General features: G+C 33.1%; 2 protein-coding genes across 8 annotated transcripts in view; both read right to left on the reverse strand.

Annotated features, from left to right (window-relative positions):
* LOC129805301 (NPC intracellular cholesterol transporter 1) overlaps positions 1-26,086 on the reverse strand; it is a 77,146-nt gene extending 51,060 nt beyond the window's left edge. For all 7 annotated transcript variants that reach the window (XM_055853121.1, XM_055853118.1, XM_055853117.1 and 4 more), the window contains exons 1-3: positions 25,805-26,086; positions 5,988-6,191; positions 5,405-5,561 (exon numbers count right to left, since the gene is read on the reverse strand). In XM_055853121.1, the coding sequence (XP_055709096.1) occupies positions 5,405-5,561; positions 5,988-6,191; positions 25,805-25,882 (439 nt within the window). In that variant the 5' untranslated portion in view covers positions 25,883-26,086. The remainder of the gene's footprint in view (positions 1-5,404; positions 5,562-5,987; positions 6,192-25,804) is intronic.
* On the reverse strand, positions 570-2,432 carry LOC129805311 (uncharacterized). Its single transcript, XM_055853136.1, has 2 exons — positions 2,395-2,432; positions 570-2,244 (listed from the first exon to the last, which is right to left on the reverse strand). The coding sequence occupies exon 2, from the start codon at positions 2,242-2,244 to the stop codon at positions 1,114-1,116; it is 1,131 nt and encodes a 376-aa protein (XP_055709111.1). The 5' UTR covers positions 2,395-2,432; the 3' UTR covers positions 570-1,113.
* Positions 26,087-26,442: the final 356 nt, after the last annotated feature.

The raw sequence follows: 26,442 nt of genomic DNA on the forward strand, positions 1-26,442 counted from the left end.
TCGGTTATTCATTGAGTGGAAAATTGTATCTTTTCATAACACGATAAAAAAAATATCATGATGAATAATATGTTTCTAATTGAGAATATCAATAAATTATAGCTTTAGCAAAATAAAGGATTCTCACTAGATTTTTTTTCTCACTCAAACTTATTATAAAAATACAAAAGATATAATTGTTTGAAAATAAAAATGTACAGCTAAGAATTTAATATTTTTATTCTAATAAGAGTAACATGATCGGTATTTTGTTCTAAGGTTAAGAATTTCTAGATAATTTTATGTTTATATAATTTTGCTCGTGTTCTCTGGCTTTCAGAACTGTTTTATTTACAGCAATTTATTATAATGCACACGTGAAGATAAATGGTGTTTTTTTAAAAAAAATTAATGAATGTGTATGACCTTAAGATGGAGTATGAATAATTTAGTGATTCGGATTCGGAGTATAACGAGAAAATCTGATACTTATTTATTTTAAAATCATTAAAATTTTATTATAGGTTTCTCATATTTCATATAGGGGAAAGTGTTCTCCCTTCGAACGTTCATGCCTTTGAATATAGTAAAGAGAGGTAATCCGGATACTTTTCATTGAGTGCGACTTTAATGCTTGTTTTTGGACTGATGAAATATTTTTTTCGCCATTCCAAATCAATAGAATTATTCTTTGTTTAATTTAGAATCATAATAGAAATAGAATTTTAGCAATAATATTGACGAAAATTAATAAAATTACGATAATATTAGTATATGCGCAAGAATGTTACTGCGACGCTTTTATGTAACTCCGTTGAATTCGATCAAACTCGGATGCTCATTTTAAGGAAAAGTTTAATGCATAAAAATGAGAAGATATTATTTCAAAAACATTTTTTTAGAGTTTTATTCCATCAATTTATTTCATTAATTTATTATTTAATTATATATATTTTTATTTATTTTAAGATTGCACTCAATTCTTTGATTTTTCCTCGGTTTTCTTGGCTGACTTCCTTCCACGTTTTTTCTTTTCAGCTTCAATTGGCATTTGAGCCTTTTCCTTTACCATGTTTTTCTCCTTTAGTTTTATCTCCTTTTCTTCTGCCCTTATATTTTTGTTCCTCTCTCTGGTCAACTTCCGTTCAGCAATTTCTTTCTTTTTTGTAAATCCTGCCTCAATTTTTCCTCCTGTTCCGCGATAATTTCCTCGGAAGATACAATATACTGGTGTTTGACATTGCTGGCTTTGACCCTCTTCTTCTGACGACGTTTTGGAATTTCTCCTGGCCAGAAATAGCATTTTTTTAGTGTGTCGAAGATCGGTTGAGTCTCAGAAGTTGCAGAGAGTTGGTTCCCAGGGATGACTGGATCATTTGAAGGATTATTGTCGGTGGCCTGATCGTGCTGGTTATTGATAATGGACTCCTCTGAATGTTGGAAAACAATTTTCGGGAAATAAAGACCAGCATAGAAAAGTGGCCCATCCATCCAGCCACTCTGTGGTGACGTTCCCATTTTCCATCCTTCTGCGTTGTGAATGGCAATTTTTGGAGTAATGTCAGTTTTATGAACAGCCATTGGAGGAGCAAGTTCGCCAGTAGCTGACACCCTGAGGAGTACTGTGATACATTGCTTCGATCCTGAATTTTTAAGAGATGGAACTACACGTGAACCTCTCCTGGACAGGACATTTCCATCTTCCGGTGTCAAAAAGAAGGCACTTTCGTCGCAATTAAAAACACGGTCTGGTGAAATGCTCAGAAGGTTGTGTTCTGTGAAATATTTAAGACAATTCTGAAACCATTCCGTGAGGTCTTCAGCAGTAACAGTAGCTCTTTCCAATGAGAAGGATTTTGGCTTGCGCATGCTGAGCTCTGGATGACGCTTAAGAAGATTCCTGAACCAAACGTCTCCGGGTCTTCCAGCTGTAAAATGGTTTGGAATTTTGTAGACCTCACAGATGAGTTTAACGCTGTCCAGAACTTGTTCCTTCCCGATGGGATGCCAGCCATCCGCACATCCCAGGATCCATTTGACAAGTTCTTTTTCCTGTTCTTTTGAAAGAATTGTTGGCCTGCCATTGGGGCACTCTTCCGGGTATCTGCCAGACAATTTGTTGTGCAGTGTTGTTCTTGGGACATTGAATGTTTTGGATGCATATGCTATGGTAGAACTATCTCGTACACACTGCAAGGCATTCCTAATACCTTCCTTAGAGTCGGGCTTGTCCTTATAGGTCTTTTCTTTTGTTCCCTTTGGCATCTGAAACAGAAAAAGAGTCCTGAACAATGCAAATTCTGAACCAAAACATTGACTTTCACCGCATCCGACATACATCGAAATGTAAACATTCACAAAAATCACTTATTTCTGTATGAATTATTAATATATTATCAATAAACTCTTACTCACCTTGTAGATCAATAACTACACTAACTTTTATTGATAATTTTGATTGCAAATGTTTTATTATATAGAAAAAACACTAAACTTTTTCCAGCGACGAGCTGTCAACAGCAAAATTTTCTCAGAAATTAAATTTTTAGTACACAACCCAGCTGACCCGAGCTTAAAAAATATTTCTTTTAACCACTTATTAAACCGATAAAAATATAATTTTTGGTTTTTCTTAAAGTAGAATAGTTATATTATGATACTTCAGTAATTAATTACAGAAATAAAAATATAAATTATATTTTAAGTGGATGTATCCGAGTTAAATCGGTCGCGGCGTCCGAGTTTTGCAATCGTCGGAGTTACATGGCCTTACTATAATGTGAATTTCTTTTGTTTTTCGTAAGAGATTTACACTAAATTATCACGGTATTATCAACTATTGATGATAAGCCAACTAATATTTAATAGAAATGTGTAATTCTCTTATGAGAACTGAAAGAAAATTCACATTATTCGAAGGCATGAACGTTCGAAGGGAGAGTACTTTCCCCTAGACAATAATTTCTTCGGCAATAGTTCGTATAAAGTTCGCAAAGATTTATTAGTTTTTAGGCAAAGAAATTATAGTACAAATTTTGAAGACGTTGAACTGAAAATTTTACAACATTATATTAATCCTTTAACCCTTTAAGAACGAGTGGGACATCGGTGTCCCAAAAAGAAAATTTTTTGACAACTATAGAAAGTATGTCCCCTAAATAGTCAAAAAAAACTTTTTCGTGTGTCTCACTCGTCACTAAAATGTTAAAGACGATAGGAATACCCGGAATACCGGTGTCCCAATTTTTTTTCTACAGCATTCTAAAGTTATGTTTTGCTCTAAGAAGTCAAAAAGAAAAAAAAAGATTTTTCCTGACCCTCAATTTTTGAGACTCTCGTCCTTAAATTGTTAAAAGTCTCAATGATACTGTGTCAAAATTGACAAATTTAGCAGGGCTGAAATTTTTTAAATGTTTTAAATTATAAATTCTTCTCTTCGGTGGTATAACCATTTCTCTGCTAAGAGAACGGAAAAATATCCACTTGTGGATTTTTTCATAGATTATATCGACCGGATGAACGAGGAGGATAATGCTATCTATAAGTATTTCTAAGAGTGACTTAGTACATTTGGGTACCTTTTCCATAATGGCTTCCCATTCAAGAGCTAGCCATTATGTTTTTTATTTATCGCCCTCCCCCTCACCCTTTTGAAGGCTCTGAAGCCAATTGGGTTAATTGAAGTAAAGACGTATTCCCGTAACTAAACACATTTACATGCTTTCCTTTATAGCCTAGTCATTTTGTCTCACAATGTTTTTTAAAGCAATAAAAGCAATGTAGAACGAATAAATTTTCAACAATATTTGCTCCGGAGGACAGTTATTAACGCTAAGACGGCGGTGGGCTCTCACTCAACAACTCCTCGACTATTAGTTCTTCACGAACGGCTACGCTCCTCACTCGATCTCGACGAATAATTCCCTTCACTGCCTTAAGGTACCTCATCTTAGCAGCTTGTTTTTGCGATCGTATACTTTCGGTCAATACCCAAATCTTATTTTTATGGCCATACGAACTATGTCTTCTTCACCATATTTCTGCGAAGCTCCCTCATTACTGCAGAAACCTGGTCGATTTGCGACGGTTTTCGATTGCTCGAAAACACGTAGTGCGATTTTTTCATATTTGTTATATTTTAGAAGTTATCCAGGCATAAATGTCCGGGGAAATCCCGGACATTTAATTAGGACTCCTTGAAAAGGTCTTGGAATTCCTGACAAACCTGAAGCAATTTCAATCGGTTATTAACCGGTAATAAACCGGTCCAATACCGATAAGAAATTTCTTCCGAAATGAAACTATTTAAATCTTAAGGTATTTTGGGCAATGTTTTGAGTGATTTACGAATCACTCAAAACATTTACGATTTCAACTTGTCACTGTTCTGGAACTTAAACGGTAAGAGATATCGACTTCCAGTCTTCGATGACCCCCAATAAGAAAACAATATCTCTCGACGTTCCGTCCGTCTGTCTCTATTTTAATCAACCTATCGCAAAGAAAAGAAATATCCTCTTGCATTCCTTAAAAACAATGTTTTTTCGGTTTTTCTCAAAATTGGCCCAAGCTTTTTCAATAGTTTTTTTTTTTAATAATTTCTTAATGGCTTTCTCATTCTATATAAAACAAGATTAAATCAGAAGTAACCCTATGTGCATACAAAGAAAAATTCTAACGGAGAGGACTTTCCCGTGAGTTCGAGCATTTCGCAAAGCTGGGACGCTTTGCCATCTCTTTATTGTTGATTGTCACCTTTTTCACAAAGTACCAGCAGAAGTTTATTTAAAAGGAGTGAATTAGACAAGTTTAGTAAACTTTGCTTTCTTCTTTTGCACAACAAAAATTTTCAATATACAAACAAATTGTGAAATAGAAGGATTATTTAAAAGGATATATAATATTGTATATATTCAGAACCTTTTGTGAAAAGGTCACGAATGCAACTTTCAACTCCTACCCCAATGTTAATGTGAAATTCTCCGTTCAAAGTCGAAAGATACATTAACAGCCCAGGATTTTCCTCGCCCGACACAATAGGGAGTTCCTTGACCTTTGAGCTTAAGTGGATTTATCATCCAAGCATTTTGGGAAAATGTGGAGAAAAGGGATTCAGAAGATGATGTATTTGCTGTTTTTTTTTCTTCTCCTTGGAGTATAACAACATATTTACGAATATTGTATATAGCTTTCGTGAATCAATTGATTGGAAATTCCAGGCTGAATTTTAAAAGTCAGATAGATTGAAATTTACATGAATTTTCTCTCAAGTTCTTTTGGAGTAAAAGGAAAAGAAAAACACACAAACATTTCAATTTTCTATGCATAGTGCTACAAAGAATCTCATGACAAATCAAAGAATAAATTGTTAATAAATATATTATACTTTATAAATTTTTTAAGAGGAATTGATTCTGTACGTTACCTTTGTCACCTTTTTCCTTGCTGATCACATTCATGAATTCAGATTGTGTTCTGCTGCATGTAAAATCACATATATGCTCCACAAGATTCGCCATACAGGACGGACATCGCTTTAAGAAATTGGCAGCCAATTCCACATTTTTGTTGAGTGTATCAATCTATTCAATAAAAGACGGAAGTTTTCTGTTAAACTCATTCACATTTTTCTTTCTACTTCTTCATCTTTTACTATTGCAAGATTCATTGCATGATGCCGTGTGTCTTCAAATCAAATCAATTTTAACTTTATTAACCTCATCCAATTGAATTTAGTTAACATTACATATTGCCTCAAACTCTCTCCAGAAATAAACCTCTTCGTGACAATTTCCCATCGCATCTTCTTTTTTTTTCTTACTTCTACTTCTCTCCTCTTGCCCTTTTCCCACTTCCCAGATCTTTCAATTTCAATTAAATGGTGGTAATTTAATTTGTCCTATTACGTTTGTGTCTGCAACCAATCCCGCATTCTGACATCTCTTTTGCTTTCTCTCTCTCTCTCTGTCTCAAAACTACATTTATTTATAATATGCGAATAAACTCACCATATCTACATCACAGCACGTTAAAGCTCCATCATCTTCAATAAGATGACCACACCACTTGGACAGTGCCTCCAAACCCTTGCTGTCCAACTTCTTTGCTGGACCATTGTATGGGCAGTATTTTTTGTGATTTGTCACTGGTTCTATATGGCAAACACCATACCAAATGCAATGTCCTGTTGAATTTGTCTCCTGAGCAGTCACCTAAATTTTTTTTTAATAATATAAACAAAAGTTGATTAAGACATTTTAAATTTAAAAAAACACATTATATATTTATAACAAAATAATATTATTCAATTTCCGTACTCCATTTACCCATATTTACAACCAATTCTAACAATAACTTTTGTACAATGATCAAATAGAATTTTGTCAACAGAGCAAATGGGCACCTTGCCAAGTCGTCCGCAATCTCAGAAAGACATTTTCACGTGTCGAAGAGGAAGAACAGTTGAAAACACTCCAACTAATATTATAAAATCGCTTTTTTTATGCTTTTTATGCTTGACTTGTGCTCAAGGGGAAAATATCTAAAGGGAAATTGATGTAATGTATTTTGTTTCTGATTTCTATATTTTTTCTATGTTTCCAAAACATCAAAATTTTACAATGCAAAATAAATTTAAAAAAAAATAATAATAAAAAATTTACGGTTTTTCGCGAAAAATACTCATTTTGGGATTCTTGATCAAATATTATAATTTATAATAATAATTGAAAAAACTTCGAATAATAGCATGAAGATTAATTTTCGATGTCCTTCCAAGACAAATTAAAGTCCGATTTGCCTAACATTATATAGGTATATGGTAGATAAAAATATTTTAAAATAAAATTGAATCTACTGGATAGAATAGCCTAATTCAGAACCTGCTCCAAATGGTTTTTTTTCACAACTCCAAGTGGAACATAGAATTTTTCCTTAAAGCAGTTTTCCTAATTAAGAGGCCAAAAATGATCTATTTTCTCGTTTTTTTTATCCTTTTGGAGGAAGAAGAAACGACCAAGCTTCACATATTATTTTGTATATAGATTTATACATTTATTTAAAATATTTCAATTTTTTCTTATAGAAAAAAAAAATTACAAAATGGCGGACTAACGCTGTCTTTCTGGCACAAATTTTTCTACACTCAGTCCCGGGATTATGCACATTTTCGAAACCGAAAAAACGCGCAAAATGGCATTATGCATCGAGAAAATTTGCGTACCCGCAGGAGATTTCTTTTGAATGAATCGGTCGTAGAAAGAATTTCACGCGAAGTAAAAATAGTCCGAAAAAAAATTCAACTGTTTAAAAGAAATTCATCAACAAACAGTAACCTACTCTTTGGCCAGGATTCCTCAATAAATTGTTAGAATATTAAAAATCTTCAGCTTAATATAAGGAATTAAAGTTTTATACTGAAAAATAAATTTAAATTTCCCACGTGACAAAATAGTATACATTGAAGCGTATTTTAAAAATTATTTCATAAATTAACTCCCAATGGTAGGCAAACTTGCATAATTGTATGTGCATAATTCCGTCAGGTGCATATTCCGAAGTGCTTAATATGCCGGGACCTCAGTCCTGTTACTGTACTGTACTGTTACTACGTTCTGTTTACTCAAAAACTATTTGTCGCAATTATTTTTATAGTGTCATATAAAACCTAATAATGGCGCTAAAACTGAAATTTGAGATATAAATTTTCATCAACCTTCTTGAACGTACAAAGTTTGGAGGCCTATAGACAGTTGAACACTTTTTATGGGAAAAAATAGAAAAATAGAGAAAAAATATTTTGTAAAATTGTTCGTAAATGTTTGTGAATTCCTATTTGGGACTTACTAAATGCTCGTAAATCATATAATCCACAAACAAGTTCGTAAAAGTTTGTACTTTTTTACACAAACGCTGTTCGTAACATGATCACTTGAGGAGAATTTTTTGTACATTTACAAATATTTGTTCGTAAATATTCGTAAACACACTTATATTTAAATATTCGTAAATATTCGTAATATCGTAAATATTCGGGACACTCACGTTACAGAGCAAGCGATCTATCACTTAATCACTTAATAATTAAATTTTCATTATCGTATAAGTAAATACTTTAAATTTAAACGCTCAATTCTTTTATAAAATGGGCTAATATGTTAACAAAATTAAACACAATATTATTTGCAATTTTAGACAATTTTAGGTCACTCTAAATTCATTTTTGCCATAACGTAGTGAGTATTTTATTGCTCGAACTCAAATAATCCACTTTTTCCCAATTTGTGATACAACGAGACGCCGAACGGTAAGAGATATTGCCTTCCCATCTTCGACGACCCCTCCCCATAAAAGTCAACCCCTTCTGACCCTCCAAAACCATTGTTTTTTTGGTTAATTTCGAAAACGGCTCCTAGATTTTTTTTTCATTTTCGTTTTATACCAATTCTAAAATTCATTGACATTATTAGTAGATTAGTGGGAAATATATATCTCATCGTAGGGTGAAAGGAACGTCTATTGACACTTTAAGAACTCGTGTCAGCACCTATTGACACCCTACTCTGTACCATTTGGGATATAAAATTTGAACATCTCTGTTTATAGTAAAAGGTGTATTTCAGAAAAAACGTTATAATTACTTATATTTTACTAGATACATTCAATAATTTTCAACATTTTGACAAAAGTGTCAATAGGGGTTCCCTGTCGAACAGACGTTCCTCCGACCCTATTTTAATTTTTTTTTTTGCAAAATCATCAGATAATTACTCCTTGAAAATTAGTTTATTTTTAAAGCAATGTTTATCATCCCTCTAGGAATACTATTGACTCTTTTCGAAAATTACGAGACCTTCAATATTGCTTTTAAACTGCCAAGCGTGTAGTTTCTAAAAACCCTGAAGAGTTCTTATAAAGGATTTACACCCACAACTTCCCTCTCAAGTATTGGAGGAATCATAAATCAATCTGCAATTTTAAAATAATTGCAGTTAATAAATTCAATCAACATTTCTAAATTTAGCTCTTAAGAACAAATTATTTTTGGCAAAGTGATTTCATTTTATTATACACACAATGCTGAAGCACTGCAATTCATCAGTTGAACACTGTATCATTGAGCTGCTTCCTCTGCAGAGAAAACAGACCAACAGCGTGCTTATTTTTTTTTTAGAAAAATAAAGAACCCCCCATTAAATTTTCATTGAGAATAATCTTAAAGTAATTTCCTGAGACATTGGATTTCTTTTTGTACTATTTTCATTTTTATTTTTTAATATTTAGGTCATCTTTCAATCTACACAACACAGAGGTCAATTTGTAAGTCCTCGTTTGTTGGGCTTAAAGAAAGGAATATTTTCCTGAAATTTGGTATAAATTATTAAAATAACACTACAAACTCAAGTTTTATATGAAGCAAAAATTTACCCTTCAACATATGAGTCGTACTATATGTAATGCTTGAATTGAAGAATTGCGTGTCAACGAATACAGCGCTTTGTTAACTTCTTTGACATTTTTGACGCTGAAATAACCGTGAGACAAACACATCGTATGATCAACAATTTTTTCTTCAGATCGTTTTCTTTTTCTTTTTTTTAGAGAGAGAGAGAGAGAAAAATAATAATGAGGAATAGTAATACTGTCAATAACCAAAATCAATGATTGAAAAAGTCAAGATTAATCTTTCAAATTCTTGCAAACATTTGATCATTTTGTTAATGTTGTATTAAGAAAAACAATTAAATATTTCTCCCACGTAAAGAATTATTTTATGAGTTTGTGTGAAAGAAAATAACTACAAAATAGCGTAATTGTGAGATCATCGGGGAAGAATATTGTGTCTCACATCGATTTTCCTCATTGTTGCTGAAATGCTCTTGAATTCTTCAAGTATGTAATTTTGTTGACACATCAGACAATAATTATTTGTGTTTGTGTAACTGTACCAGTAAGGTTCATTGGATTTTGTCTACGCAGGTATTAGATGTTTGTTGGCAGAAAACCCAATAGAAAAGTTTGTGAGAAAAACTGTAGTACTTTGGTCATTCGGTTAGTGTTTCAAAGGAGTTTTCAGACATTTTTCTCTTCGTCTTCCCAATATTTGCTGTGTTGATTAGCTAGCTTATGAAAGCTCACGCTTACACACCCAAAAACAAAAATCTACAGAAAAACTACATGTTATTCCCTTCCACATTATATATATATATGTATAACAATCTATTTTAATCCAAGTTGTGAAAACCCACAAATTTGTGGCATTCCCAAGAGGGTCGATAATATATATTGCCACACTTAGACAACTCAATATAGATTTTCCAAATAGTCTGACCATCAAATTGCTGGCCAAAAACTTTGTCCTAACCAATTTACTGTATAAGCATGCATTTTGTACAAAATTTTCAGCCTTGATTGGTACTTTTGAGAGAAATGACCCTGACTCTGGGCGCCGTCGCACAATTTTTCAAAGTCAATTCCTGCAAACAACCCTTGGATAACATATTTTTCACTCTCTTCCTCCATGATATTACCTTAATTTCCTCCACTCACACTCTCATTTTCCAATTTCATCATCATCATACACTTTTCTCCTATAAACCACTGAAAACCTTCCTCAAGTCACGAATAAGTGCAATTTCCTCCTATATAGCAACATTCACACAGGTATACAACAGTAGACATTCCACCCCCACTTTTCCCCTATCCAACAATGTATAAGGTAAAATGTGTGTGAGTCAAAATTGCGAATTAGTTTAAAGCTTCTTCCATCATCATAGTCATATGACTCACAAATTATTATCGATCAATGCAAATATTTGTGTGGATGTTTACAGAATTTATTTTAACATTGTTCATTCCTGAGAAACAATGCGAAATAAAAAGTTCTTTTGAAGAAAACCAAGATTTCTTCTACGCAATCAAAAGGAACATTCTGCAGAAGCTTGATGTGGAATTGAATTAAATGTACAGTAAATTCGTTTTTTATTGCTTTTTTCCATTTCATTCATAAAAATAAATTCTAAATATAAATCAGAAATAGAAATAGCTAAGGTCAAACTTTTATCCCGAAATAATCTAGTCTCAACTAACAGATTGTTTTACAAATTAATAGGTTACGTTCAATCTGTCATGTTTTATATAAAAAAATATTAATTTGTATGCTTATTAAAAAAAAGTGGGTTGCTTGAATAATAAAAGTTCTGTATACGGAGATTAAAAAAAACGAAGATATAGATTGATTATTTTTGGAGGTAATTCAATCATCTTTTTTGACCGCTTATCCCTATTGGGGTCGCAAGCCTAGAGGACACTAAAGAGGACACTCGATCGCCCCCAAGGCGGTCGATCCTAAGACGCTTCAAGGTAAAATCCTGAATTTGATTCAGCCACCTTGTCCTAGGTTTGCCCCAAGGTCGAGATCGCCTCACCATGGCTTGCAAAGCTTTTACGAGGAATCTTTCTACATTCAAGCGCTAAATATGACCATACCATCGAAGTTGTGATCTTTCAACTCGAAGAAGCAACTCCTTGACTCTTAGTCTTAGCTCCTCATGAACGGCTACGTTCCTCACTCGATCTTGACAAGTGATTCCCTTAACTGCTCGGAGGTACCCAAGGAGGTACCTCATCTCGGGTGCTTGTGCTCGCGATTTTACGCTTTCGGTCATTACCCAAATCTCATGATCATAGATGAGAATAGGAATGAAGACAGCTTTTAAAACCGATCATTTAACAGAACGACTAAGACTTTTATGATAAATTTAATTTCAATCTGCAATTTCTACCTTATCCTGAAAGCTAATCGAAAGTGATGTGATCGTGAATTTTTCAACATTAGAAAAATTGAATTTCGTGAAATGATTAAGTTTTTGGTTTAACCCTTTAATGCTTTTTTCTGAACAAAAATCAATAATAAAAAAGAAACTAATAAATAAAATTAATTAAGTGTTTTACATCTATCCTAGGACCATCCAACATAGTCTGATTCTTGTGTATTTTTTTGCTTTTATGAACGATAGGGACAATAGCCTAAAAAAATTTTCTGACGATACCAATGAATGATAATATTTACTCTAATGAAAAATATTATGTATGAGCGGTATACCTTCTATACCGGGTTATGCTTAAAAAAATTGAAATATAAAAAATAATAAAAATCATTTATTACTGTGGTCATTTGAAAATTCGTCACTTTTGAGCTTAAATATTCACTTATAGCAAATAGTTGGAGATTTGGAAAAAATATCCTAAATTCCTAGAACCTTATACTTTACGATTATGTACAAACGTTAGAAAGAAAGAACTTTAGGTAGTCAGGAAAAAATATTTTCTCTATGGAATAAGGGTAACCCAGTCGTCCTTAACCCTTTAAGGACGATTGGAACACCGGTGTCCCATAAAGAAAATAATTTTTCCTGACTACCTAAAATTATTTTTTTTCTTATGTCTGTAAATAATTGGAAAGTAGCAGGTTGAAGGAATCTAGAATATTTTTTGCAAGTCTCTAGCTATTTGCTATGTAGTAAATATTTAAGATAAAAAATGGCGAATTTTTAAATTCACAAATTTATAATTGATTTTATTTATTTTTTTATATTTCTAATATTTTTTAAGCAAAACCCTTTTAACAATATAAACTACAATACTCATACGTAATATTTCTCATTAAAGCGAAAAATATTATTCATTGGTATTGTCAGAAAAATCACTTAAATTTTTGGGCTATTTTTGTCCCCATCGTTCATAGAAGAACAAAATACACCGAATCAGACTTGGACTTTCCGAGGTTAGATGTAAGACTTATCATTGATTATGTTTCTCAGTTTAATTTTTATAGTTGATTTTCAGTCCGTAAAAAGTGTCTCGTCGTTAAAGGGTTAAGAAAAAGTTTAAAAGCAATGAAAATTCATTCCGAACTGGTAAATCAATAAAAGATATTTTTTCTTCGAAAATCAATTATTTCTAAATGAGTATATTTTAGTTTCAATGTGACATTTAAGAAAAAGCTCTTTGGATAAATTAGGCTGCGCATGTAAATATTTCAGCAAAAATTTACTCCAACTTGAATAAAAAAAATCGTTATTTGAAATTTGAATTTGTTGATAATCGATCGAATTCGTTAGCGATTTCTGTCTAGTCCGACGAAACGTAAAGAAACTCCTTTGTGGAATAGAAATAGCAAATAGTATATTTTGGAGAAGTTTCAGAAACTCATTTACTTGCTCAATAATAATAACTTTTATTTTAAGATCATTATGTGTTTGAGCTTATAACCCCATAATCTTTGCTTAATTAACAATAAGTCAAAAGAAATACCACATTTGATTGAATTTCAGGTCATAATGGCATTAAGAGATGCACATTCCAGTAAAATCGGCTCCCATTGCAAAACACGCAACTATTTCCATTTCTCCCCACCATCAAATACGATTTCTCGCTATACTAACAAGGTGGAATTGAGTATATTATTCCAAAATGCTATACATTCAAGGTGCTTGAAATATAATTTCTTCATACAACAAAATACAAATATAAAAATGTAATTTATAGATGTAGGTATGGATATTTAGCAACGTGAAGACACGTGGATTAATCAATAAATGACGTAATAAAGATGATTCATCCGGATTTTCGCATTTTTGAATATAAAATATGTCTACCGCAACTATAAGAAAAATATCCAAATTTAAATGATAATTTGAGAAAAACAGCATACAAGTTTTCTTGTTTTTTTCTTAAGTTGCTTTGAATGAGGTGAACAATTTAGAACCAAACCAGCACATGTTAGTTGAAATCGTGACACTAATAAAGTCACCAATAAAATCTAATAAGACGATAATTAAGTACTTAAAATTTTTGCCTCACTACATTGCACGCAAGAGAATGATAAGTCAGTCATTGTCTCATATCACGGACTATTGTTAATGATAACCAGCAAGTTCACTTCACAGAGAAACTCTTAAGGTAAAGACATATTCATGGAAGTATATTTAACATGAGTCATCGACTTTTTAAATCAAAATTCTGTAGAAGTAACCACATCGGACAGCATTGTAATTTGACCTTTCTGCACTCACACACAAGCCGCCAGCATCTTGAAAATCATAATTTTGCAGCATGAATTGAATATAATTGAATTCAATTTGCTTGAATTTCAACTGCAGCTAAAGATTTGACATTCACATCTGGCCAAATGCGGAAATGTGTTAATTCAAAACATATTGTCAAACACAGAATATGATATGAATATAAAAAACACAATTTTGCAAAATATTTCACTTCCTTTTACTGCTTGTGTCTTTTTCGAAATGCTCTTTTGCTTTCCTATGCCTTGGCAATTACAAATTCATGTCTAAATGAAAATAACAGTGTGCTGAAAAAGATAGAGGCTGTAAAGAGAAAATGAAAAATTTATGGAGCTCAGGGGAAAAATTATAGGCCAAAATGTATAAATTTCATTCATCTAGTTCATCTCAGAAAGCACAAGTTGTAGTACATTTAAATTTATGTCGAAAATTGATTTTTTTTTTCCAAAAAATATAGAATGTGTGAGATTCTTCATAATCTCATCTATAATCCTTAAAAATTTTTATGTAATTTGATTACGATGAAACTTAGCCAAAGTGTGTTTTGCTACACCCTGGTTAGGATGTAGTGGGGTACCTTTCAAAATTACAAGTTCAAACCGAATTTGTATACATTCCAAATTGGATCACATTAAGAATCTCATCTGCAGTAAGCCAATCCAGGTTTAACACGAATAATTATACATAACTCATTCTTAATTTCAAACAAAAAGTCTGACTTGATGGATCTCATATAAATATTTGGATAAATCAAAATTAAACTATCTAAGTGAAAGTGTAATTATTATGAAATTAACCTCATATACTATGAAAGAAATTATTGAAGAAATTTTCTCAGAAAGAACATTAGTTAATAAATAGGTCTTCAATCTTAAAAGTTCCAAGAGGAAATAAATTTTACCGACACGCTTCAATAAATTGCGCATAACATTCCAATTATTGAGCGTCTTTTGCTATTTTACAGATGATGGGTTTTCTAGATTATTACCTATGTGTTGAATTTTATTGAAGAACTACTTGAAGAAAAAAACATTTATTTCTTTTTGAATTTTCCAGGCTATATATGTGTAATAAAAATAATACATCTAGACTTTTTGAAAACTTTCACTGGTTTAATCATAAAAAAAAACTACCAACATTATTTTGCAAATATCATATATATACGAAAAAACTTCCTTGACACCTTTCCTTGTATAAAAAAAAATGTTTCTATTTTGGATCGTCTAGCATATCAAAATCATACCCCATAATATTTCACAATTAAAATAATAACTAAACAGACACTAATTGAACTTTTTTCTGATGTTGAATCCTCCGTATATACCGGAGAAAATCTACTCTACACGTACGTGTGACTTTGAGAAATTGGCACAAGACCCTCCATCCCTGTCTTGAATAATAATTCAATTTGTGTCGGCACTGCTGGATTCGTCCAAAAACCCCATGGCTAGGCTATAAATAAATATTTTGTGATCTTCCACAGTATTCAACGTGCATTGCTACTTTTGGCACTCGAAACCTGTACGTCCTCAACACGGAAAGGCCCTCAAGTGGTCAAGTTTAATTACCTTTTGTGCCTTTTTGTTACAAATATTAATGTGTAATGTTAGTATTGATTTTGTCCCTTTCAATGAGAAAATACACAGCGCAAGTGTATTTTTATCCTGAAGGCTTGGGGCATTTGATAAGTTATGAAATTGCCATAATTATGCTATAAAATTCTATTACATTAGCTGATCAAAAAAAGCTTTTATTAACATTTATTTTATCTTCCTCTCTGTATTATTCAACGGCCACTAAAATATTTAAACAAACATCAAATACAACTGCATCAATTTGATTCTTCAACTGGATTTTAAAAGCCCTTACCCTAGTGGACTTTTTGTCCATGACATTTAGTATTTGTTCATTGAAAAGCTATAGATTTGGATGAGTTGGATTTATGGCCTGGACATATATAAAAACTACGTGTGCTTCAACAATTGGAGGGATTAAAGATATTCGATTATGTTCAAACGTTTCATCTACTGAGGTCATTTTATTTGCAATACTTATACAGTAGACTCTCGCTCAATCAGCTCTTTCTCAATCGGGCGAAAAATTTTGTTGACAATTTTCACGGTTAATTATGGAAGCTAATTTGCTCAAATTCGCTGTAGTTCTTCCTATTTTATCGTGATTCTTTATAATTGAGCGCTTCTTGTGGCATTTACAAAGGCTTTGACGCCCAAATCTATCGATAAACCGGATGACATTTTGCCCCAAATGCCCAATTAAGAGAGAGTCTACTGTACACCGCTCTCTCCGATATCCGGCACTTCGATATCCGGCTGACAGCTGCCAAACACTGACAGCTGACAGTATCACTGACGTATGCAACTTGACCAGCATGAATTAAAAATGTTTTTTTTTTCACTTTATCAAAGCCTTTGATACTTAATTCTGGTACAAAATGAAGCACAAGCGCACCACGAAGAAAATTCCGTTGTTTTTCGACAAAAAATAAATTCACACAGCGCAAAATAGAAAAACCGTTGACCAGATTAAAAAAAAACCCAAATGTCATTTTGTTCCCACGTCAGCCGGATATCGGAGAGGGCTGTGTAAAAACATCCAACTTTTTCTAAAACAGTCACTGAATTTGTTCACTTAACATTTTTGTAAAAAGTTAAATAGCGGAGGATCGGCAGGCGTGGGCTCCTAGCCTAGATGTCCTAAGCCCGCGAACCCAATAGGGATATGCAGTTGAAAATTATGATGATGATTTACATTCTATAGTCCTAGATCCGTCACTTAATAGACTTAACCGTCTTAACCTTAGGTCATTGCATTTCCGAAGAGGATTTACGAGGTAAATGCCGTCGTAAATATGTCTTAAAAAGCTCCAGTGTGGAATAATAAGCTTCGCAAGGATGAGGACGACCAAGCCTAGCAAGTTTTTCAATGTAAATTATGCTTTGAAAAGACGAGGCAAATCCAGCAGTCACCGACAACGTAGACTCAGTCTCTACACTGAGAAAAAAACGGGGGTGCGATTAACTTTTTTTTCTCATAACTTTACCACTTTTTAGGTGTAAAAATATATCAACATTTTTTAAATGTTAAGTTTACACCTTTTTAAGGGTAAAATTAACATGAAAAGGGTAACTTTAAACCTAAAAAGCATAATATTTACACCGATTTCGGATCAATACTGCAGGGTAAAATAAACATTTCTAGAATGTTATTTTAACTTTTTCGGATTTCTCTCAATGTAGCTCAGATTAGTTTACAGTGGGGGCAGTTTTCCTTGTAGAATCGCCGCACCTAGGCTTCCTTTAGTCCCATTATGCATCTATTATTAAATTGTGGAGCTCAGAGCAAAAAAGGCACATATCCTATGGATGAAGCATAAGATATGTGCCATTTTCGCTCTGACCTCCACAATTAATCCCTAATAAGGGCAAGATGGTTCAAGCCAGCCCGTTTTTCGGATAAACTTCAATAAATACAGCGGTTTTAATCTTAGTACAGAATCCAAGAGTAACTAAAAGGAAGTAAAAGTAACTAAAAAAAAGGAACTTACTTAGTTTGAATATAGTTCATATTGGTATGTATTGAAAGAGTCTACAGAGAGGTACAAAGAGGTACAGAGTCTTCCTTAGAAACTTGACCCTATTATATTGTATAAATCGGGATGCAATGGTGTCAGTTAAAGCAATTCTAGACATTTTAACTAATAATGCAAATTGTTGTACAACTATGAATGTTTCATGTAACTAAGATTCAACACATTTTCCTTCTCATTTCCGTGTCATTTATCAAACATTTTCTAATTGAACCCATTGTTATTATCAACTAACCATAGACATGCACGTAATTGTGCCAGTCTTCTAAAAACCACTAACAAGTCTATTTCAGTAACATCTTCAACTAAATGAAAGGCGACAGAGAGCAAATTTAATTAGCAATGTCCAGTGAAAGAACGATTTTCACACAAAATGGTCATCTCTGGATGTGTCAGTAAGCCAAATGGAAAAATTGTCTCTCAACATGTCGTCTGATTCTTCACCCTCATTGTTCTTGTTTTTAACGCATCAGACCATAAGCATATTCATATCCCTTTGACGTCATTGGGGTAGTATAGATAGACCGATGTATGAAAACCATTGTCCACGCATTTAAGGCAAAATTTTAATAATATCTCATCATATTTCCATCATTTTTGCGGCGATGTGAGCCTTTTATTTTGGGGTGGTGGTCAATAACAGAAGAATGGAGAAGAGGAGAGAGATAAATTTGCAAACGCATGAACAGAGATTGGGTTCATCGATTGGATCACCTTGAAAATTCCCTGTATTGGCCAAATTTCCCAGACAACCAAGGGCAGCGAAGAAGGATTTAGAGAGAAGAGATGAACAAAAATAAATAAATTTTAAACCTCTTGCCGAGCTGAATAGTAGTTCTATATGATCAAACCCCTAAATCATAAATCTGCATAACTTTCTGGTACAATCTCCTGCAGTTAATTCTGCATGAAAAATTTCCATAATTTTTTTGATGTGCAAGGTTATCCTGAAAGAATGTGTGACTCTTCTAAAAGATTAAAAGTAAATTAGGTTCTCCATTCTACCCATGACCGCACAATAAAATGAATTCCATGAGTTAATTTTGACGCTTTATCATCTCTCCATTCAACAATGGGTAAAGGCAAAAATCATATATCTCTCTCGTTGTCAGAAGCAGAAGAAAACTTTTGTCATCCATACATACTGTGAGAATATTCCTATATAGCATAAAATTGACTTTCAATGCAACAATGAGAAAATTCAATTAAAACTCATGACGAATGACTCATTTATTGATTTTTCCCTTGTCCATTTTCTTTCCACACACATAGTCTCACAGGTCAGAATTTTCTTTTTCTGTGTCACAACAGAGGGAAATGTTCTCACCATAAACACAAAAGGAAAAGCCACCATACGTCAGCAAGAATATAGCGAAATTCAGCTGGTCAATTTCACGCTAAAGTCTAATGCGTAATATAATTTAGTAGATAATATACACTGAAAATATTCCCATAATACGAAACTCATAATGCTCATAATGCATATTTTATCAAAAAATGGACATACTTCCTTCCTACACAAATTTCAATAAAGAAAAATTCCAATCTCTTCTCAACCAGCATAAATGCCAATTAAAATCATATCAATTAAGCTGAAATTTGTGAGTTTTGTGAGATATTCTTCATATGTCCAAAAACCGTGCAATTAACTATCAGTCTAGTTGACTTTATGTGGAAATTCATAAAATTTTCAGTAAATTACACTTTCAAGCAGAAAACACCATAACGACATCCCTAAGAAAAACCAACTCTTCCATAAACAGAACCTTAAAAAAAATTGTATCAATCAACCTTGAAATAAGTTTTTTTTAAGGTTTTTCTGCGGTATTCAGCAGAGATAATGCGAAGACACCTGTTACTAATAAAATAATAAATAAACGTATCACTTAGATATAGGGGGAGGCTTTGAACTTTCGCATACAAAAATGATGTTCAAGTTCAGTGATTTTTTCTGACTACCATGCAAACTGTATGGATTCTCCAACTATGCCAAAAAAATGTCTTACTTATAAGGTTTATAATCCCACCAAACAAAATTCCAGGAAATCCTTAGATTTTCCTCCAGAGGAAAATGAAAATTTAATGGCGATTTATCCGATAGATGAATCAAGTTTCTATTATCGCACACGATTCACGCCATCATTGAACACCCCATTTTCACCGTAAATTTTGCACCGGACACTAAAAGTTGCACATCATTGTTTAAAGGGAACTCTAATCTACTTAATTAAACCATTTTTATAAGGAATAAAACATTTTAATATCACTTTTTTGGAACTTTTCTGAGAGATGTTTTATTGACACTAAAAACCATTTTTTTGCTTGATTCTACGAGAATTTCACTCCGGAAACGGTTAAATCTGATGAATACTTTCTTGAAAAGTCCAAATATCACCAAATTTACACGAATCAATAAGTTTTTAAAGCTAAAAATTGACTAAAACTCTGCAAGCGAGAAGACCACACAAGATTCCACCATTCCTCCACGGAGCCGGATATGCACAAAAACGTTTGAATGCGCATCATTGAAGATTTCTCTGTTCCTGCAGCTGCAGGAATCGGGATTTAGCACAGATATTGAGCTTCAGCAGGTGAACAAGCTAAAATTTTCACAAAACAGCTTCTCACGGACAATTTCTTTCCTTTGTCATGCAAAACAACACAATAGTGAGGTTATGTCAAAGATTGTCAAAAAACCAGTTGTAAACTGTATGAGCTTATTGCAGATGTGATTCTTTCATTGCACATTCAGTTTGTGCAAGCTTGAAAAATATTTTTATATCAAAGAAATGCAAAATTGCTTAATAATTACTCAACTGCAGCCTATTTGAGTCAAATTACTTCTTGTTTATCAACTTTACGATTTTTAAGTTTTCCTTTTTAGTGGTGGATCAAATCGGTAGATTACAATAGATGTGAATATGAGGGATCGTATCTAAAATGAAGTTTCCTGGAAAATATCTGAAAGAAGCAGTCTTCTATATGCGATCGATGAATCTGAGTCAAGTTTGTGAATTTTGTTCCACCCACAAAAAGTGCCTGTTCAGCCTAAAAGATTTTTACATAAATCTGATTCCTAATAACCCTTCTACCCTTTGTGATAGTAGTTTTTCAGAAAAGTGATATTAATTCTGCACAATCGTATGAAATATTGCACAGTAAAATTACAGTTTTGGACCTGTTTTTATTTTTTGTTTCCTGAAACTAGGAAAAAAGGATTAGACTCTCAATTTTTTCAGGAAAGATGGGATTTAAGGTTAGCTATTACAATATATAGCCATATGTGAGATTCATAAAGGAATATGGGAGAAATATGAAGTGTCTGAAGGTAGCGTATGTGCGAACGATCAAAGCCTCCCCCTACATTAAATATACTTAAAATCATCCAAAGAAGGATGCCGCGTCTGAAAACTTCAGAGCATTCAACATTCTACCATTTATGTTGAAGAATTGCTTTAGCACATAAGAAAAAGTTCATTCTGTGTATATTTCCATGAAGTTAAGCGTAAGGAATTTTGAGATAAGGCTTCTGGTGACTCATATATGTCTCAATTGAAGAAACTTGATAAATACTCGAGTTTTTTTTCTGCATACCTAATGAGGAATTATAGAAATTACTTTTTTTTGCAATATCGAATGGAGAAAGCTGTAGGAATTTTTTGGAATATAATTAACTGGTGATAGCTTTTGCACTTATTGTTGATAGAATTGAAGAAAAAAAAATATTGTTATCACACAACGTTGGCTTAATCATACAATGTCATAAAGACGAAAATGTTAGTCAGTGTTTTTTTTGTGAAACAAAATCAAAACCTATTTTTAACAATATCTTAGCATATTATTACAGTATGCAACAGTGATTTTGTGTTTGGGTTCCCATACTATAATTTTTCACGGGTTTACGAAAATGCCCAAAATCTTTTTTTTTGTTACTTAGGTGGTTATATGCCTTCGATTCTTCTGAACCGATTAAAGTCTTTGTCTGAAAAACCTTAATTCTTTAAGGATGAGTGTCTAAAAAAAATATTTGACTATAGAAAGTAATTTTTTCTCTAAATAGTCCGAAAAATTAATTGTTATTTTTGGGACGCCGGTGTCCCATTCGCCCTTAGAGGTATAAGACTACAAATGATCAACAATTTTCTAGAACAGAAAAAGGGTAAGTGTACCAAATTCCGGCCAGCTTGCAATTTCGGCCACTTTTTTTGTTCTTTTCCACGAATTTCTCGTTTCTACATACTCTAGAGATTATTCAATGCAAAAAATAACAAAACGCTTAAACGAAGGAAAAGATATGAAAGAGATTTTGTAATAATTCCGGAAGGGCAAGGAACTATAAGAATGAAGGTGGCCGAAATAGGACACCAAAGCTATGTCTATATTTTTATTCATTTTAAAATGCTTTTAAAATGATTTTAGATAAAATAAAGACGATAAACTGTTGTCTACAAGGTTTCAAGCAACACTCCTTATGAAGAAGTAACAAAAATAAATAAATTTGTATTAGAAACATTACATTTCAAACTTGAGGCTTTGGCGCTTGCATGCAACTATTCCGAAATTTGGCACACTTACTCTAAGTTCATAAAATCGATATCAGAGTCACTGTTGTCTCAAAGAGGCCAGAAAATTTTGTTTTAGGTTTGATAGAGAATTTTATTAGTTACATTCGTCAATGTGTAATTTTCGTATCAGATAACATTAAGTGTACAATAATTGGATTAGAAAGAATTCACTAGGAAAATAGGATCCGATAGGAAAATTTTATAAGGATCACTTCGTTGAAAACTTAATTTATTGACCAAAGCATTACCCTAAAACCGAAATCACAATTACAAACGGGATTTTGTCAGGATAAGGAAAGTAGGACAATGTTGAATAAAGGGAATTCATTGCTGAAACATTGTCGAAATCGTTCTCGTACTTAACCTCCTCTTTCTCCGTAAAATTCTAATATTAGACCAAAATGGCTTATGGACTGACCAGACATAATTTTCGACTTTAGTAACATAAAAAATAAAGGATCCTCTCTATTTTAAGTGGAACATCTGGAACCGATGAAACAGTGTCGGAATAAAAATCTAAAACATGTATATAAATATAAATGCAGATATTTTAAGAAGATTGCATCGTATACACATGATGATATTTGGACAGGCTACCTGTCCGGTGGCGTATACTATAAGGGCACGCATAAAGTTGGCAAGCCGATAATGAGGGTGCCCAATAAAATAAATACATGGCGATAATCATTCCGAACTTTTAAATACATTTAGAACACTTCAAACACTTTTATAAGAGAGAACCCGGAAGGGAAGGCGCATTAGTCACCTAAGTAACTAATCCTAGCGCTGTGATTTGCCATCACCAGCTTGGAAAAATTTAAAATTTTTTAAAGCCGAAAATTATGAAATCAAATTAATATCATGTTTTCAAAATTATTTGCAAACATAGCGAAATGAGAGAAAGAGAGAGAGAAGGAATTTGTGACATCATTTTTAGGGGAAAAATCATAGCGCCATTAGAGCGTTAAAGTTAAAACCCATACCAAACCAGAAACGTGAGCAATTCGAATTAAAGAAGGAAACATGGATCATCAAGAGATCCATGTTTCACGAGGGTTTCGGTGAATTAAACTCAACAGATATTGGAAGAAGATGCTGGTGGCGGAAACATCACGCTCACACGAGCAAAGCTGCCTAATTAGGCGACACCCTAATCCGCGATTACTCCCCAAAAAAGAAAGTTATAAATCCGAAAGAAAACCGAAGGAATATCCTAGGTGCACTAGATATTCGAAACCGAAAATAATCAAGTGTAAGGAGAAGGTCGAAAAGTCATTGTCCAAAATTTGCATTGACAAATTTCATCTTCCTGATAGAACAATGGTAGTTCTATAAGCTAATACTAAACCAATCTGTTGAGTTTGAAAATTATTTCTCAATTTCCCGATCAGTAATCCGAAACATCGAGATTTAAAAAAAAAATGAAAAACTGAAATACATTTTTCTCAGGACAATGTATTTTTTCAAAGCTTCTATCTTTCTGAGGAAGCTTCACTGTCTCTTACGAAAATATATGGATAAAATATGTTAATACCCTTTTGAGGTCTATTTTTTACGGGAATCAACTTGACACTATTTCGAGCGTTTGCTTGTAAATTTAAACTTGGTTTCTACCCGTCTGACACAGGGTAAGGGGGCCCAGTGTTGAGCCATTAATTAGCACCTATCTTTAGGCAATATTTTAGCCCTCATCGGCAAGATCCGAGTGGTAGGCCCGGATTAAGGACTGAATTTTGCCACGTACATCAATGGCGGGCGAATCAAACTGTCAATCACACTTCCCAATTTCAGTTCCGAATATTATACGAACGGTTGAAGCCACAAGGATAATGATATGTTTTATTTAACTTGTATTAACGATTTAACACTTTAGAAAGGAAAAATCATTGTGTAAAAAAATTGTCTCCTAAAAATACTCACGAAAAAGAAATAAAAACACGTATTTTAGGGTTGTGATTTGTTCAATGTTATCACTACACATTTCCCTACACGAAACACAGTGTCGCATTTTATTATTATTAATAAAATCACTTAAATCGCACAAAATCACCAAGAATCTTTGAATTAATTTGAAAACAAATAAAATGTTTTGGAAAATATTCCATCTTGTCACTGTCAGCTGAGCAACACGGCCGGCAACATAATTTTCGTAGTTCTGCTGCTCACCACCATGAACGCAAAACAGTGTCCTTCACGTATATTTAGTAAGGGGTATTTTGTATGGGAGCTTCTTAAAAGTAAGGTATGAAAGATAGGGGTTAACTCAGGCTATAATCCACGCTTATCTGGTCAGACGGGTAATTACTAAGAAAACATAAGAACAGTTTAGTTATTTCAGAAATGAATAAAACTAGAATAAAGAAGCAAAATTAATCTCCTTAAGAATTAAAAAAAAAAAGTGAACAAGAAAAAGAACCCAATCAAAAATCACTGTGGCAATGAGATAATAATAAGTCAAATTATTAATAATATTAAAGTACGTTATGAGCATATTATGAAAAAAAAAATAATTTTTTTACCTATAAAGTTTTTACGTTCAAATTTTAGTCTTTTCAGCAAAAATCTTGTTGAAAAAGATTTACTAAGGAACGAATAAAAACACAAATCTAAACCTAATGAAAAATAAGTAAAATTTTAAATGGTTTACAAACAATAAAACTATCTGAGAGTGCTTTTTCAAGTAACATTTTAATTAAATCAAAATAACAAAGAAAGTTTTCTTATAATACAAAGAAGGAGTCTAATAACGTAGACACACGGCTCACATTAAACTTTTTTTTTATTTAGATAACCTTGAACCATTCAAAAGATTAAGTCTGTAATAGCGAAATAAAAAAAAGACAACAATATAATATCATTCTCATTTTCAACCGCTTATCCCTACTGGGGTCACGGGCTTAGAACATCCAGGTTAACAACCAAAGCTTGTCGATCATCCGCCACTGCAGGAAGATGTTCGAGGTCGATCCCAAAGCAAAATCCTGAATGTGATTGAGCTATCTTGTCCTAGGTTTACCCTGATATTTTAATAGGATTTATTATTTCATACAAAAAAATAACAAAATATTTTAAAGCATACGACCATTTTTGATTAAACCTTCCATGTCACTGATATTTGAACAATTTTCTATAGACTTTAGCAGATTAATAGAGCCATTTATCCATCTATTTGTGAACTTCTAGATTCTCTGGAGATTGCAGAAGACACCTACGGAATTTTCCCTACCAAGAAGATCGCAGTATTCCCAGAAACAAAAAAATCGTGCGATAAAGGAATTCCTATTCGAAAACCTCTTCAAACATTCCAGACATTCTTTTTTTGTTGTTAAGATTCTGGTAGGGGTTTTCTGGCTAAGTCTTAAGCCAAGAAGGCTCTCAAAAGAAACTTCTTAAACTGTTGGCCGGCCGACTGAAGGATTTGGGGGCGCCTCGTGGAAAATCAATTGCCGTCAAGGCAAGGCAAACAAAAGTCCGTCTGCGTGCGAATGACGCAAATGGCAAGTAAAAGTGGCCTCATTTGCTCCCATTTGACATAGACAATAAGAGGATCCCGTCCCGGACTGACTCACCTGATGACTGTTGAGGGCAAAGCCCAAACAAATGATGGAGAAGGCGTACAGGAACGCCGTCCTTGGGTGAAAAGTCATTTTTCTCTACTCCCTTCTTCACCTTCAATTGCAGTCCCAATTCACCAGGCAAATCACTCCACTGGCAGAGTCTCATGCAAATACACTTGTCCACATAGATCAGTCACCATTTAACAATAAATACCATCACTTTTTTCACTTAATTCTTCAGCTCGGACAAATGGCGTCTATTCGCGTGGAATTTCACTCAAATACTGAGGTTTTTTTCGCAATGTACTGTCACTTTTTGACGTCGTGTGTCGTGCGTCATTTCGCCGTGGCGTCCCACACAATCCAAAATTGGCCTGCTAAGACTTTTTGGGACAAGGCAATTTCAAGCATACTGGTTTTTCTTAGAAAATTTTCAATGATTATCTTGCTTTTCTCGTAAATTTTCTTTCTTTTCAATATCAAATAAATATGTAGATAACTTTTAGTAATATTAAATATTCTTGTATTTACTCCGAAGTGACTCTGTATTATAGATTTTCTAGCGTGCTCTCTTCGTGTTTGAATTACATTGTCACAAAAGTTTTATATTAGCGGGACGATAGTAGCGACATCTTGTGCGAGAAAGTAGC

The sequence above is a fragment of the Phlebotomus papatasi genome, chromosome 3 (assembly GCF_024763615.1).
Source record: "Phlebotomus papatasi isolate M1 chromosome 3, Ppap_2.1, whole genome shotgun sequence".
Lineage (NCBI taxonomy): Eukaryota > Metazoa > Arthropoda > Insecta > Diptera > Psychodidae > Phlebotomus > Phlebotomus papatasi.

Coding starts and splice junctions, on each gene's coding strand:
- LOC129805311 (XM_055853136.1), bottom strand. CDS start 2,244: ATGCCAAAGGGAACAAAAGAAAAGACCTATAAGGACAAGCCCGACTCT.